The sequence below is a fragment of the Littorina saxatilis genome, linkage group LG17 (assembly GCF_037325665.1).
Source record: "Littorina saxatilis isolate snail1 linkage group LG17, US_GU_Lsax_2.0, whole genome shotgun sequence".
In the NCBI taxonomy this organism is placed as follows: domain Eukaryota; kingdom Metazoa; phylum Mollusca; class Gastropoda; order Littorinimorpha; family Littorinidae; genus Littorina; species Littorina saxatilis.
In genome coordinates this window covers 1646351-1663249 of record NC_090261.1, presented here as the reverse complement: position 1 = coordinate 1663249, position 16899 = coordinate 1646351, and the positions used below count along the sequence as shown (strand labels likewise).

General features: G+C 42.1%; 2 protein-coding genes across 2 annotated transcripts in view; both read right to left on the bottom strand.

Moving 5' to 3' along the window:
- The window catches only part of LOC138953552 (triokinase/FMN cyclase-like), a 26144-nt gene extending 24244 nt beyond the window's left edge, over positions 1-1900 (bottom strand). Inside the window, exon 1 of the mRNA XM_070325396.1 lies at positions 1565-1900. Coding sequence (XP_070181497.1) covers positions 1565-1775 — 211 coding nt within the window. The 5' untranslated portion in view covers positions 1776-1900. The remainder of the gene's footprint in view (positions 1-1564) is intronic.
- A 3050-nt stretch (positions 1901-4950) lies between these two features.
- LOC138952937 (NPC intracellular cholesterol transporter 2-like) lies at positions 4951-15180 on the bottom strand. The gene is made up of 4 exons (XM_070324693.1): positions 14881-15180; positions 13462-13566; positions 11826-11998; positions 4951-5564 (listed from the first exon to the last, which is right to left on the bottom strand). The coding sequence occupies exons 1-4, from the start codon at positions 14960-14962 to the stop codon at positions 5481-5483; spliced, it is 444 nt and encodes a 147-aa protein (XP_070180794.1). The 5' UTR covers positions 14963-15180; the 3' UTR covers positions 4951-5480.
- Between the last annotated feature and the right edge of the window lie 1719 nt (positions 15181-16899).

Below are 16899 nucleotides of genomic sequence, written 5' to 3'. Positions count from 1 at the left end.
ACTGCACCACTCAGCATGCCTTCACCAATGTAACCTGTCACAGGTATTTATATAATGCACATCAACAGACAACACTACACCAGGTGGGGGGGAGGTGAACACAGCACTCAGCATGCCTTCACCAACGTAACCTGTCACAGGTATATATAATGCACATCAACAGACAACACTACACCAGGTGGGGGGAGGTGAACACAGCGCCGGCCACTGCACCACTCAGCATGCCTTCACCAATGTAACCTGTCACAGGGATACAATGCACATCAACAGACAACACTACACTTATTCAGAATTTAAAAAAAATATTTCTCAGTATGTATAGTCTTCAAGCTTTCCCTTCCGAGGACACACAGCAGGAAACTGTGCAGTGTGTGTGTGTTAAAATGTCACTGTCAACTTGAAACGATCATGCTTAAAGGCACAGTAAGCCTCCCGTAAACCATCACAGATACTGTCAGGCTTTTACACACAGTACAAACACCCTTCCATTTGAACGCTCACCGAACGGGAACATCCTAGGTGCCCTACGTAAAGAGTGAGCAATTTTCAAAGAATTAATTTTGCCGATTGTCTCCTCACACAATTGGACCGTGGTGCGTTTTGGCGCTAGACCTAACTTTTAAAATCTAAATAATAAATTGACAGCTTGTTACACAAACATTCTTAAATCATAAAAGAATTCTTTTTTCATCAAGACAAGATCAGTACAATTCGAAGTTTTGAAAGTTTGAAAAAACAAAAGCCCGGAAGCAGGGTCACGCAAGGTCGTGGTTCTCGTAGCAGACGTTGGTTTACGCCTATCGCCAGTTCCTCTGAACAGTCAAAAGCCATCGCTAGAGTTCTTGTGAACCACAGCCGTTTGTTTCGTGCATAGTCAGAGGTACATAATAACGTGCTATTGCAGATAAGCTCAAAGCGAATTACAAACTGACGACAACATTGTGAAAAAGGGAAACTGGATCACACGGGTTCACGATGGCTCAGGGGTAAGATAAACCACGCAAAAATAAATTCTTTGAAAATTGCTCGCTCTTTACGGAGGGCACCTAGGATGTTCTCAAGCGGTGAGTGTTTAAATGAAAGGGTGTTTGCACTGTGTGTAAAAGCCTTTCTTTCTTTATTTGGTGTTTAACGTCGTTTTCAACCACGAAGGTTATATCGCGACGGGGAAAGGGGGGAGGTGGGATAGAGCCACTTGTCAATTTCTTGCTCACAAAAGCACTAATCAAAAATTTGCTCCAGGGGCTTGCAACGTAGTACAATATATCTGACGGAATTAATTTTAATCAAATTCACAAATAACATAGGCTTTAAAAAATCAACAAAGCTTTCAAAAAGTTGAAAAAAAGAGAGAGAAACAAGATTGATTTCTAAACAGTAAAATATTGTGTTACTGAAACTAAAATAAAGGAGAAAAGAATAAGAAAAGTCAGCTGACTCAAGCACTTTGATGATTTTGACAAAGTTTGCGGTCTAAGGGAAATAACCGCGTCTATTACCTACCGCTGTACCAGACGACAGATTGCGAGAGTGTTTCTTGAAGTTTTACATTTGTGTTATTCACCTGCATGCGCGGGTTCATGACCCGATCCTCCCCCAGACATGATGGTGACGGTACCCGCGTTGACGAGAGAGGCGACGTCTGCCCGCACCACGACGCGATGTCCTTCCAACAACTGTAAACCTGGGTTGGTGGCCACCAGCCCAGCAAGGCACTCGTCCACACATCGCTCCACGCTGTTCACCAGCTTCTTGCTTTTTGTCACGCCGCTCATCTTGTTTAGCTCTCTCTGAATACGACACTTGTGGTAACGGGTCTTGCCTTGACCGATATGCGTCACTTTTGCAACGCCTTGCAGATTTTGTTATCTTGGGTTGAAAAAGCAAAGCCTCTTCAAAATGAAAGTTCAAGGATAGTAAAAAACATGAACGGAAGTGTTATCATGGATAAACAGAACGAAGAGAATCAAAATTAAATTGAAGAGAAAAAGACACATGGAAATGACTATGTTTGCAGAATACGTTTATTGAATACTGTGACACATTTTCAAAAATATTCTATCATAATCATTATTAGTACTCGTAATAAAGCGGCGTGAACTTCACTAGTCCATGGGAAGTAACTGCCCTACTCGAAAGAAAACTCACCCCAAAAACTTTAGGCAAACTTATTTCCCCTAGACCATGTTTTGCATTTAAAAAGCAGGCCGCAAACAAAATCGTAGAAAAACATTTATTACTCTCGAAAAATTCATTGAATCGTTTTTACATTTAGTCAAATAACCTCCTCTCCCATCAAAGAAAAAAAGAACATAGGGGGGGAATCGAGACGAGGGTCATGGTGTATGTGTGTGTGTGTGTGTGTGTCTGTGTGTGTGTCTGTGCGTCTGTGTGTGTGTAGAGCGATTCAGAGTAAACTACTGGACCGATCTTTATGAAATTTGACATGAAAGTTCCTGGGTATGATATCCCCAGACATTTTTTTTCATTTTTTCAATAAATGTCTTTGATGACGTCATGTCCGGCTTTTTGTAAAAGTTGAGGCGGCACTGTCACACCCTCATTTTTTAATCAAATTGATTGAAATGTTTGTAAAGCAATCTTCGACGAAGGCCGGACTTCGGTATTGCATTTCAGCTTGGTGGCTTAAAAATTAATTAATGACTTTGGTCATTAAAAATCTGAAAATTGTAATTAAAATTATTTTTTTATAAAACGATCCAAAACTACGTTTATCTTATTCTTCATCATTTTCTGATTCCAAAAACATATAAATATGTTATATTCGGATTAAAAACAAGCTCTGAAAATTAAAAATACAAAAATTATGATTAAAATTAAATGTCCAAAATCGATTTAAAAATAATTTCATCTTATTCCTTGTCGGTTCCTGATTCGAAAAAAACATATAGATATGATATGTTTGGATTAAAAACACGCTCAGAAAGTTAAAACGAAGAGAGGTACAGTAAAGCGTGCTATGAAGCACAGCGCAACCGCTACCGCACCAAACAGGCTCGTCACTTTCACTGCCTTTTGCACTAGCGGCGGACTACGTTCAGTTTCATTCTGTGAGTTCCACAGCTTGACTAAATGTAGTAATTTCGCCTTACGCGACTTGTTTAAATTTTGTATTGCAGTTCAGTAACTTGTTTTCATCGTAATGCAATATGCAAAAAAAGGTAGGTAAATGAATAAATAAAAGGTAAAATTATCGCAGTGAACATCGAATGAATGAAGGACTTACACACACACACACACACACACACACACACACACACATACACACACACAACTTACTGTTGCCATTATTATTATCATCGTCACTCTCCTTAGCTTCCGAATACCATGACTTTTGTGTGTGTGGGTGTGTGGGTGACAGAAAGAGAAATCCTGCGAGAGAGAGAGAGAGAGAGAGAGAGAGAGAGAGAGAGAGAGAGAGAGAGAGAGAGAGAGAGAAATCCTGAGAGAGAGAGAGAGAGAGAAATGAGAGAGAGAGAGACTCAGAGAGAGAGAGACTAGAAAGAGAGAGAGAAATCAGAGTATGTGTGTGAGTAAGTGTGTGTGTGTGTGTGTGTGTGTGTGTGTGAGAGAGAGAGAGAAGCCAGAGAGAAAGAGAGAGAGAGAGAGACGACACAGACAGATTGTACAAAAGAGACACGGACAGTGACAGAGACACAGAGAGATTGTGTGTGTATGTGTATGAGTTCTGTAATGAATGCCCAGTTCATTTTCCACGCCGGATTCGTAATCACAAGACAAAAATATTACCAGGAAAGAAAAGGCAAGTTCCAGTGTACGATTTATTGATTCATGTGACTGACAAGGCAATTCTATCATCTATACAATCATGCACTCATCTCCTCTCTCAAACAATCAAGACATTTACATTGACATTTACACACCATCAGGTGTGTACAGCTGTACTTCAACACAACTACACAGCATACACATGGCACCTGCATGCACACAACATAAGCACTGAGATGCAAAATAGTGTGTTGCTCAAAGAGAATTGTGGAAAACACCGTGCCAGATTGCTGTGAAATAACCTCCTCTCCCATCAAAGAAAACAAGTCGCGTAAGGCGAAAATACAATATTTAGTCAAGTAGCTGTCGAACTCACAGAATGAAACTGAACGCAATGCCATTTTTCAGCAAGACCGTATACTCGTAGCATCGTCAGTCCACCGCTCATGGCAAAGGCAGTGAAATTGACAAGAAGAGCGGGGTAGTAGTTAGGCTAAGAAGGATAGCACGCTTTTCTGTACCTCTCTTTGTTTTAACTTTCTGAGCGTGTTTTTAATCCAAACATATCATATCTATATGTTTTTGGAATCAGGAACCGACAAGGAATAAGATGAAAGTGTTTTTAAATTGATTTGGACAATTTAATTTTGATAATAATTTTTATATATTTAATTTTCAGAGCTTGTTTTTAATCCGAATATAACATATTTATATGTTTTTGGAATGAGCAAATGATGGAGAATAAGGTAAACGTAAATTTGGATCGTTTTATAAATTTTTTTTTTTTTTTTACAATTTTCAGATTTTTAATGACCAAAGTCATTAATTAATTTTTAAGCCACCAAGCTGAAATGCAATACCGAAGTCCGGGCTTCGTCGAAGATTACTTGACCAAAATTTCAACCAATTTGGTTGAAAAATGAGGGCGTGACAGTGCCGCCTCAACTTTCACGAAAAGCCGGATATGACGTCATCAAAGACATTTATAAAAAAAAAATGAAAAAAACGTATGGGGATTTCATACCCAGGAACTCTCATGTCAAATTTCATAAAGATCGGTCCAGTAGTTTAGTCTGAATCGCTCTACACACACACACAGACACACACACACACACACACACACACACACGCACATACACCACGACCCTCGTTTCGATTCCCCCTCGATGTTAAAATATTTAGTCAAAACTTGACTAAATATAAAAAGCACCTGCCAAACCAATGGGATTCCGAGTGTGGAAAGTGTTAAGTGGTTATTTTTTTTTTTCACAAAACAATAATAACAACTGTTTAACTTTTATTTTCATAGAAAGACTGCACCATCAAACGTGCCAGTAAAACAGCTTAAACAAACAGGGTGAAAAACCCTAATAACCCCCACAGTTTTCTCATTTCTTTCAGATGGGAAATATGAGTATTAATCTTTGCACTGTCTGCACATAATCGTGCAAGAATAAACCTCTTTCTACTTGCTTTCTCTGGACTGAAGTGTGCCACATTCATTCATTGTATGTGATTCATCACACTTTTAAAACATACTGACATCAGTAAACCAGTCCCCATACTATTCAGTCTGTTTTCTAAAGCCTTTGCAATATCGAGAAAAGGGTATCAGTACTGAGCTAATACTGTCGCTCTTGTCATTATCATGGTGGTCGTCGTATTCGTTGCTGCCGTCATTATGATTGTCATCGTTTCTCCCGTAATGGGTGATGTAGATGACTCGATGTTCAAGAGATCTCCATGGGAAAGTCAAAACAGAACTGCTTCTCTCCCTTGGACCCTGTCAGTGACCACTCTACCACCAGGCGGAGCTGTCAACACAAAGGAGAAACATACTGTGACACACAGAACCAAACCTGCCATCATTCTACATGGGAACAATGCATAGTGTGACACACAGAACCAAACCTGCCATCATTCTACATGGGTACAATGCATAGTGTGACACACAGAACCAAACCTGCCATCATTCTACATGGGTACAATGCATAGTGTGACACACAGAACCAAACCTGCCATCATTCTACATGGGAACAATGCATAGTGTGACACACAGAACCAAACCTGCCATCATTCTACATGGGAACAATGGCATACTGTGACACACAGAACCAAACCTGCCATCATTCTACATGGGAACAATGCATACTGTGACACACAGAACCAAACCTGCCATCATTCTACATGGGTACAATGGCATAGTGTGACACACAGAACCAAACCTGCCATCATTCTACATGGGTACAATGCATAGTGTGACACACAGAACCAAACCTGCCATCATTCTACATGGGTACAATGCATAGTGTGACACACAGAACCAAACCTGCCATCATTCTACATGGGAACAATGGCATAGTGTGACACACAGAACCAAACCTGCCATCATTCTACATGGGAACAATGCATAGTGTGACACACAGAACCAAACCTGCCATCATTCTACATGGGTACAATGCATAGTGTGACACACAGAACCAAACCTGCCATCATTCTACATGGGTACAATGCATACTGTGACACACAGAACCAAACCTGCCATCATTCTACATGGGTACAATGCATAGTGTGACACACAGAACCAAACCTGCCATCATTCTACATGGGTACAATGCATACTGTGACACACAGAACCAAACCTGCCATCATTCTACATGGGTACAATGCATAGTGTGACACACAGAACCAAACCTGCCATCATTCTACATGGGTACAATGCATACTGTGACACACAGAACCAAACCTGCCATCATTCTACATGGGAACAATGCATAGTGTGACACACAGAACCAAACCTGCCATCATTCTACATGGGTACAATGCATACTGTGACACACAGAACCAAACCTGCCATCATTCTACATGGGAACAATGCATAGTGTGACACACAGAACCAAACCTGCCATCATTCTACATGGGTACAATGCATAGTGTGACACACAGAACCAAACCTGCCATCATTCTACATGGGTACAATGCATAGTGTGACACACAGAACCAAACCTGCCATCATTCTACATGGGAACAATGCATAGTGTGACACACAGAACCAAACCTGCCATCATTCTACATGAGAACAATGCATACTGTGACACACAGAACCAAACCTGCCATCATTCTACATGGGTACAATGCATAGTGTGACACACAGAACCAAACCTGCCATCATTCTACATGGGAACAATGCATAGTGTGACACACAGAACCAAACATGCATCATTCTACATGGGTACAATGCATACTGTGACACACAGAACCAAACCTGCCATCATTCTACATGGGTACAATGCATAGTGTGACACACAGAACCAAACCTGCCATCATTCTACATGGGTACAATGCATAGTGTGACACACAGAACCAAACCTGCCATCATTCTACATGGGAACAATGCATAGTGTGACACACAGAACCAAACCTGCATCATTCTACATGGGTACAATGCATACTGTGACACACAGAACCAAACCTGCCATCATTCTACATGGGTACAATGCATAGTGTGACACACAGAACCAAACCTGCCATCATTCTACATGGGTACAATGCATAGTGTGACACACAGAACCAAACCTGCCATCATTCTACATGGGTACAATGCATAGTGTGACACACAGAACCAAACCTGCCATCATTCTACATGGGTACAATGCATAGTGTGACACACAGAACCAAACCTGCCATCATTCTACATGGGTACAATGCATAGTGTGACACACAGAACCAAACCTGCCATCATTCTACATGGGTACAATGCATAGTGTGACACACAGAACCAAACCTGCCATCATTCTACATGGGTACAATGCATACTGTGACACACAGAACCAAACCTGCCATCATTCTACATGGGTACAATGCATAGTGTGACACACAGAACCAAACCTGCCATCATTCTACATGGGTACAATGCATACTGTGACACACAGAACCAAACCTGCCATCATTCTACATGGGAACAATGCATAGTGTGACACACAGAACCAAACCTGCCATCATTCTACATGGGTACAATGCATAGTGTGACACACAGAACCAAACCTGCCATCATTCTACATGGGAACAATGCATAGTGTGACACACAGAACCAAACCTGCCATCATTCTACATGGGTACAATGCATAGTGTGACACACAGAACCAAACCTGCCATCATTCTACATGGGAACAATGCATAGTGTGACACACAGAACCAAACCTGCCATCATTCTACATGGGTACAATGCATAGTGTGACACACAGAACCAAACCTGCCATCATTCTACATGGGTACAATGCATAGTGTGACACACAGAACCAAACCTGCCATCATTCTACATGGGTACAATGCATAGTGTGACACACAGAACCAAACCTGCCATCATTCTACATGGGTACAATGCATAGTGTGACACACAGAACCAAACCTGCCATCATTCTACATGGGTACAATGCATAGTGTGACACACAGAACCAAACCTGCCATCATTCTACATGGGTACAATGCATAGTGTGACACACAGAACCAAACCTGCCATCATTCTACATGGGAACAATGCATACTGTGACACACAGAACCAAACCTGCCATCATTCTACATGGGAACAATGCATAGTGTGACACACAGAACCAAACCTGCCATCATTCTACATGGGTACAATGCATACTGTGACACACAGAACCAAACCTGCCATCATTCTACATGGGTACAATGCATAGTGTGACACACAGAACCAAACCTGCCATCATTCTACATGGGTACAATGCATAGTGTGACACACAGAACCAAACCTGCCATCATTCTACATGGGAACAATGCATAGTGTGACACACAGAACCAAACCTGCCATCATTCTACATGGGTACAATGCATAGTGTGACACACAGAACCAAACCTGCCATCATTCTACATGGGAACAATGCATAGTGTGACACACAGAACCAAACCTGCCATCATTCTACATGGGTACAATGCATAGTGTGACACACAGAACCAAACCTGCCATCATTCTACATGGGAACAATGCATAGTGTGACACACAGAACCAAACCTGCCATCATTCTACATGGGTACAATGCATACTGTGACACACAGAACCAAACCTGCCATCATTCTACATGGGAACAATGCATACTGTGACACACAGAACCAAACCTGCCATCATTCTACATGGGTACAATGCATACTGTGACACACAGAACCAAACCTGCCATCATTCTACATGGGAACAATGCATAGTGTGACACACAGAACCAAACCTGCCATCATTCTACATGGGAACAATGGCATACTGTGACACACAGAACCAAACCTGCCATCATTCTACATGGGAACAATGGCATAGTGTGACACACAGAACCAAACCTGCCATCATTCTACATGGGTACAATGCATACTGTGACACACAGAACCAAACCTGCCATCATTCTACATGGGAACAATGCATAGTGTGACACACAGAACCAAACCTGCCATCATTCTACATGGGAACAATGCATACTGTGACACACAGAACCAAACCTGCCATCATTCTACATGGGAACAATGCATAGTGTGACACACAGAACCAAACCTGCCATCATTCTACATGGGTACAATGCATAGTGTGACACACAGAACCAAACCTGCCATCATTCTACATGGGAACAATGCATACTGTGACACACAGAACCAAACCTGCCATCATTCTACATGGGTACAATGCATAGTGTGACACACAGAACCAAACCTGCCATCATTCTACATGGGAACAATGCATACTGTGACACACAGAACCAAACCTGCCATCATTCTACATGGGTACAATGGCATAGTGTGACACACAGAACCAAACCTGCCATCATTCTACATGGGTACAATGCATACTGTGACACACAGAACCAAACCTGCCATCATTCTACATGGGTACAATGCATACTGTGACACACAGAACCAAACCTGCCATCATTCTACATGGGAACAATGCATAGTGTGACACACAGAACCAAACCTGCCATCATTCTACATGGGAACAATGCATACTGTGACACACAGAACCAAACCTGCCATCATTCTACATGGGTACAATGCATAGTGTGACACACAGAACCAAACCTGCCATCATTCTACATGGGAACAATGCATAGTGTGACACACAGAACCAAACCTGCCATCATTCTACATGGGTACAATGCATAGTGTGACACACAGAACCAAACCTGCCATCATTCTACATGGGAACAATGCATAGTGTGACACACAGAACCAAACCTGCCATCATTCTACATGGGAACAATGCATAGTGTGACACACAGAACCAAACCTGCCATCATTCTACATGGGTACAATGCATAGTGTGACACACAGAACCAAACCTGCCATCATTCTACATGGGTACAATGCATAGTGTGACACACAGAACCAAACCTGCCATCATTCTACATGGGTACAATGCATAGTGTGACACACAGAACCAAACCTGCCATCATTCTACATGAGAACAATGCATACTGTGACACACAGAACCAAACCTGCCATCATTCTACATGGGTACAATGCATACTGTGACACACAGAACCAAACCTGCCATCATTCTACATGGGTACAATGCATACTGTGACACACAGAACCAAACCTGCCATCATTCTACATGGGTACAATGCATACTGTGACACACAGAACCAAACCTGCCATCATTCTACATGGGTACAATGCATACTGTGACACACAGAACCAAACCTGCCATCATTCTACATGGGTACAATGCATAGTGTGACACACAGAACCAAACCTGCCATCATTCTACATGGGAACAATGCATAGTGTGACACACAGAACCAAACCTGCCATCATTCTACATGGGTACAATGCATAGTGTGACACACAGAACCAAACCTGCCATCATTCTACATGGGTACAATGCATAGTGTGACACACAGAACCAAACCTGCCATCATTCTACATGGGTACAATGCATAGTGTGACACACAGAACCAAACCTGCCATCATTCTACATGGGAACAATGCATAGTGTGACACACAGAACCAAACCTGCCATCATTCTACATGGGAACAATGCATAGTGTGACACACAGAACCAAACCTGCCATCATTCTACATGGGTACAATGCATAGTGTGACACACAGAACCAAACCTGCCATCATTCTACATGGGAACAATGCATAGTGTGACACACAGAACCAAACCTGCCATCATTCTACATGGGTACAATGCATAGTGTGACACACAGAACCAAACCTGCCATCATTCTACATGGGAACAATGCATACTGTGACACACAGAACCAAACCTGCCATCATTCTACATGGGAACAATGCATAGTGTGACACACAGAACCAAACCTGCCATCATTCTACATGGGTACAATGCATAGTGTGACACACAGAACCAAACCTGCCATCATTCTACATGAGAACAATGCATACTGTGACACACAGAACCAAACCTGCCATCATTCTACATGGGAACAATGCATAGTGTGACACACAGAACCAAACCTGCCATCATTCTACATGGGTACAATGCATAGTGTGACACACAGAACCAAACCTGCCATCATTCTACATGGGTACAATGCATACTGTGACACACAGAACCAAACCTGCCATCATTCTACATGGGTACAATGCATAGTGTGACACACAGAACCAAACCTGCCATCATTCTACATGGGAACAATGCATACTCTATCTTATTTTTGGTTTTCTCTATGTTGTGACAAGAATTGTATTCCCGTCAGTATGACTGATCACTTTTTCCATTTGAAGGAAACTGATTCGACAAAAAACAAGAAAAACACACACACACAAAATCAAAAAAAACCGCACACACAAAAGACTGGGGAAAAAAACACACACAACAACAACAAGGCAAAAACACACCAAAAAAACAACAACAACATTTAATAGACATGAAAATATACATGTTTACCCAAAAGACAAAACTCTTGTTTCATGTTTTATTTTCCGTCTGTCTGTCTAGGTGTGTGTGTGTGTGTGTGTGTGTGTGTGTGTGTGTGTGTGTGTGTGTGTGTGTGTGTGTGTGTGTGTGTGTGTGTGTGAGTGTGAGTGTGTGTGTGGGCGTGGTGCCTCACCTTTGGTGCCCCTTTAGGCACTCCAAGCGTAGAGGTGTAGGTGTAGACGTTGCCGCCAGTGACGGGACACGTGATGTTTGAGTGACAGCCGTCAGGGTCCGGCATGGCCCAGCCCACCTTGATGCCCTCGATGATACCGTAGATCTGTGCCTTCAGGCTGCCAGAGTCCTGCGCTAAACACACACACACATGATACTGTAGATCTGTGCCTTCAGGCTGAGAGAGTCCTGCGCTAAACACACACACACATGATACCGTAGATCTGTGCCTTCAGGCTGCCAGAGTCCTGCGCTAAACACACACACACACACACGATACCGTAGATCTGTACCTTCAGGCTGCCAGAGTCCTGCGCTAAACACACACACACACACACACACACGATACCGTAGATCTGTGCCTTCAGGCTGCCAGAGTCCTGCGCTAAACACACACACACACACGATACCGTAGATCTGTGCCTTCAGGCTGCCAGAGTCCTGCGCTAAACACACACACACACACGATACCGTAGATCTGTGCCTTCAGGCTGCCAGAGTCCTGCGCTAAACACACACACACATGATACCGTAGATCTGTGTCTTCAGGCTGAGAGAGTCCTGCGCTAAACACACACACACACACACACACCTTTAGCTGAATATATTTAGTCTTGGTGCGAATGGTGAATGTCAGTAGCAAGGTGATTGGCAGGCAGCAGGCAAGTGTGGAGTCCCTGTATGAAAAGCGTGTGGTGAGAAAGAGTAGGCGGATAGCTTCAGATAGGTCCCATGTCCTAGCCCACCTCTATGAACTCCTTCCCTCTGGCCGTAGACTTCGCACGCACAAAGCTAGGACACTCAGGCTGCAAAACAGCTTCATCCCCAAATCCATCACCCTTGGCAACATGTAAACACATCCACATACCGGACTCAGCCCCTCTTCTGCCAGTGCAATTAGTAGTAATGTACATGTATGTATTGGTTTTATGTACGTCCGTATTTTTTCTGTGATATATTGTATGCTATGATTTTTTGCAATGATGTTTAGCCATAGTCCGTTATACGCGTAGGTGTGCAAGAATATGTAAGTGCAGTGCTTTAAAGATGTCCGTGTGGGAATGTGTAAGTGGGCGTAGTCGAATGCCCATGTGGGAATGTGTAAGTGGAGCATATAAGAATGCCCATGTGTGAAAGTGGAGCGTATAAGAATGTGTAAGTGGAGCGTGGTCAAATGTCCATGTGTGAATGGGTAAGTTGAGCGTATAAGAATGTACATGTGTGCGATGTGTAAGTGAGACATGGGTGTGTTCATCAGTGACTGAATGCGTAAGCACAATGCAAGGAATGGCCAGAAAGGTATGTGGGAGGTGTGTTTATAACCTGCCCTGTTATATAGTGCTATATGTCTTATGTAAAAACAATGTCCTGTTTGTATCATTGTTATGTACCACGCCTGAATTTAGGTAATAAAGTATTCTTATTCTTATTCTTAATATGCACAACACTGAGCAAATACACTGAGAATGATGAAAGGATAGATCTTACATTATGCAGATGATGATATAATACTGGATTTTCTCATCAGAAAAATTCCAGAGACGAATGATTATGATGATAATGCCAATGACAAAGAAGGATCTTAATTTGTGACTCACGTGCAGTGAATGTGACCTTGACCGTGGCGGTCACGTTCTTTGTGAAGACGCATGGCTGGACAGGGCACGGGGAAATGTCCACTGATTTGACCTGACCCTCACCCCCTGTTGACACATGAAACAGGTAACACTAGTACTTGCATTCTCTGATTCTGTGACCACATTTGCTCGTTTTCACAAAGAAAATCTGATTGTTTTTAATCTTGCTAGTTTGGCATCTATAATATATTGACATAATCAGGCAATGGAACGGCATCACCCTGGTATGTTTTCGACTGGCATTATTATGTCGTTGTTTTCTGACAAGAAAGTTTGACATTGGTAATAGTGATTTTAACCGTATACGTGTTTGCAGCCTTTACTTTTTACATTTAGTCAAGTTTTGACTAAATGTTTTAACATAGAGGGGGAATCGAAACGAGGGTCGTGGTGTGTGTGTGTGTGTGTGCGTGCGTGTAGAGCGATTCAGACCAAACTACAGGACCGATCTTTATGAAATTTTACATGAGAGTTCCTGGGATTGATATCCCCGAACGGTTTTTTCATTTTTTTGATAAATGTCTTTGATGACGTCATATCCGGCTTTTCGTGAAAGTTGAGGCGGCACTGTCACGCCCTCATTTTTCAACCAAATTAGTTGAAATTTTGGTCAAGTAATCTTCGACGAAGCCCGGACTTCGGTATTGCATTTCAGCTTGGTGGCTTAAAAATTAGATAATGACTTTGGTCATTAAAAATCTGAAAATTGTAAAAAAAAATAACAATTTATAAAACGATCCAAATTTACGTTCATCTTATTCTCCATCATTTGCTGATTCCAAAAACATATAAATATGTTATATTTGGATTAACAACAAGCTCTGAAAATTAAATATATAAAAATTATTATCAATTTTTTTTTTCGAAATCAATTTAAAAACACTTTCATCTTATTCCTTGTCGGTTCCTGATTCCAAAAACATATAGATATGATATGTTTGGATTAAAAACACGCTCAGAAAGTTAAAACGAAGAGAGGTACAGAAAAGCGTGCTATCCTTCTCAGCGCAACTACTACCCCGCTCTTCTTGTCAATTCCACTGGCACTGCCTTTGCCACGGGCGGTGGAGTGACGATGCTACGAGTATACGGTCTTGCTGCGTTGCGTTGCGTTCAGTTTCATTCTGTGAGTTCGACAGCTACTTGACTAAATGTTGTATTTTCGCCTTACGCGACTTGTTTTTACTCCAGTGACAGTTAATATTCGTTACCAAGCATGAATACTAGTATATTCTTACTAAGGTTACATACTACAATTTCAACAAGAAATCACATAATGAAAAAATATAACTCAGCAAAACATCACCTTGTGTCTTCCTAAAACAAACACACACAGACACGCGCTCGCGCGCACGCACGCCACACACACACACACCTTACCTGTACTGATACATTCTTTAAAGGTGATAGGTACAGCCACAGCGGTGACAACAACACAGGCGAACACCAACAGACGTTCCATTTTGTTTCACGGGTTTTCACTAGATCTTATGTGTATCAGTATTTTCTCTGCACGGCGGCTTCTCTTATCCGATGGACCTTCGGCAAATAAACTGTTAAAAGGCACGATGACCGATGCAGCTGCTGAGCTAGGTGTCTGAGTACACGTGATACAGTCAGATCAAAACATGAGCTGGACAATAGTGAACTGCGCTCAGCCACCGAGACAAGTACTAACACCAGACATAACTGCTTCTCTTTTAAATAGTGCATGGGCAGCCGAGTGTTCATACACACACACGCACACACACACACTCACACCAACACACACACACACACACACACACACACAGAGGCTGGAACACACACACACACACCCACACACATCAATTCCAGGCAATCAGATGAGTACTGCCAATTTTAGCACAGACACTCTCTTGACCTTCGGACAGGGGAAACCAGAAGACAAGGTCACTTGCATGTTTGTGTGACCGTCCGAGACACCCGCTTTCACATCGGTTCCTAATTCACAGGGTCCCACTGTCTGCACTAAATAAGCCTCTTTCTGGCAGAGAATGGGACGCAACTGTCTTTCCCATCAGAGTGAACTATCCTTAGCGGATTATGACTTTATTCAGTTATTCTGCAGAAAAACAGAAATGCTGGAGAAAAACTGTTTGTTTCTGCAGCATTTCTGCATAATGTCATCTTTCGCGAGAGCAACGTTTTGGCTGATACCACCTAAACACGCAAACATCAAAAAGCCGTGAGGGCGTACAACTCGAATCGTATAAACCAATTCATGGTCCAATATAGGTAATTAAGACCTGACGGACAATAAGCCCCTTAACATTTACTTTTACATAGTCTTTGAGTAACATAGAAAGGTATGCGTACATAATGTACTAGCACTGTTTGATGTCTTTATTTAGATTTTAACAATTTGTGATGAGTCACCCACGGCCGGTTCAATAAGTTTGCTTTTTTAATGTAATACAGTATTTGAGTACATCGGACGCTTGTTTTGTTACAACTAGTCAAAAATCGAAGCGCCCCATTTTTCACTTTTTCACAACACTTAAAGTTTTATTTCTCCTACATCTACCAAAACCAGACAACTCCTGACGATGTGCATATCACAGCCACATTAAAATGGCCGAACGGCCGAACAGCCAACTCTGTCACATCAGTCACGACCATTGGGATCGGCGACGAGTCTTTTAAGTTACTGCACTGAGAATACGACTCAAGTTCCATGGAAAAGAAACTTACGTTACGGGTGTAAGCGCATTCTCGGGGTCACCTGTCAGAATACAGAATACAGAATACAGTATTTATTGAGCCAAGTGACATTAAAAAACATTTAAAGCACAAGGAATTTAGCGTAGTGTTGGTAAAATCACGCACACACACACACCCACACACACACTGACACACACACACACACGCCCACACATACACTGACATACACACCAACACACACACGCCCACACTACAGCAGTCACGATCACACCATCACACGCAGGGCAGACATGAGGTAAAACAAATGACAATCATCTATTAAAAGAAAATGTACAAAGAGTGGTCTAAGATGCTGGTGGAAGGGTCTACACAGAATACAATTTTATAATCTAATGCATAGTTAGAACTAGCCCATCCCCTCCACCCACCCACTCATGAATAACTAAAATAATGCAGCTAAAAAAATAAATAAAAAAAATAAAAATCTATGTTTCTCTAATGTCGATGATGGCGCAAGTGCGAAAGTACTGGTTGGGGATTTTGAGAATAACACAAGCCATGGGACTGGGGGACTGGACAGTACGCACTTGATAAACAGCTAGGGATGGGCCAGTCAGAGTGAACGACATTCTGCCTCCACAGCTGCAAACGTGGGTAACTACATGTAGTAACGTCTAAACGGGTGACCCCTGGAAGTACACGATGATATAGCAACTC

What these genes read in the sequence shown, in the direction of transcription:
- LOC138952937 (XM_070324693.1), bottom strand. Translation starts at nt 14,962, where the DNA reads ATGGAACGTCTGTTGGTGTTCGCCTGTGTTGTTGTCACCGCTGTGGCT. An exon ending in TAAAGAATGTATCAGTACAG is followed by an intron (nt 13,567 to 14,880) that starts GTAAGGTGTGTG and finishes ATGTGTCAACAG; the next exon opens with GGGGTGAGGGTCAGGTCAAA. An exon ending in CAAGGTCACATTCACTGCAC is followed by an intron (nt 11,999 to 13,461) that starts GTGAGTCACAAA and finishes GTGTGTGTTTAG; the next exon opens with CGCAGGACTCTGGCAGCCTG.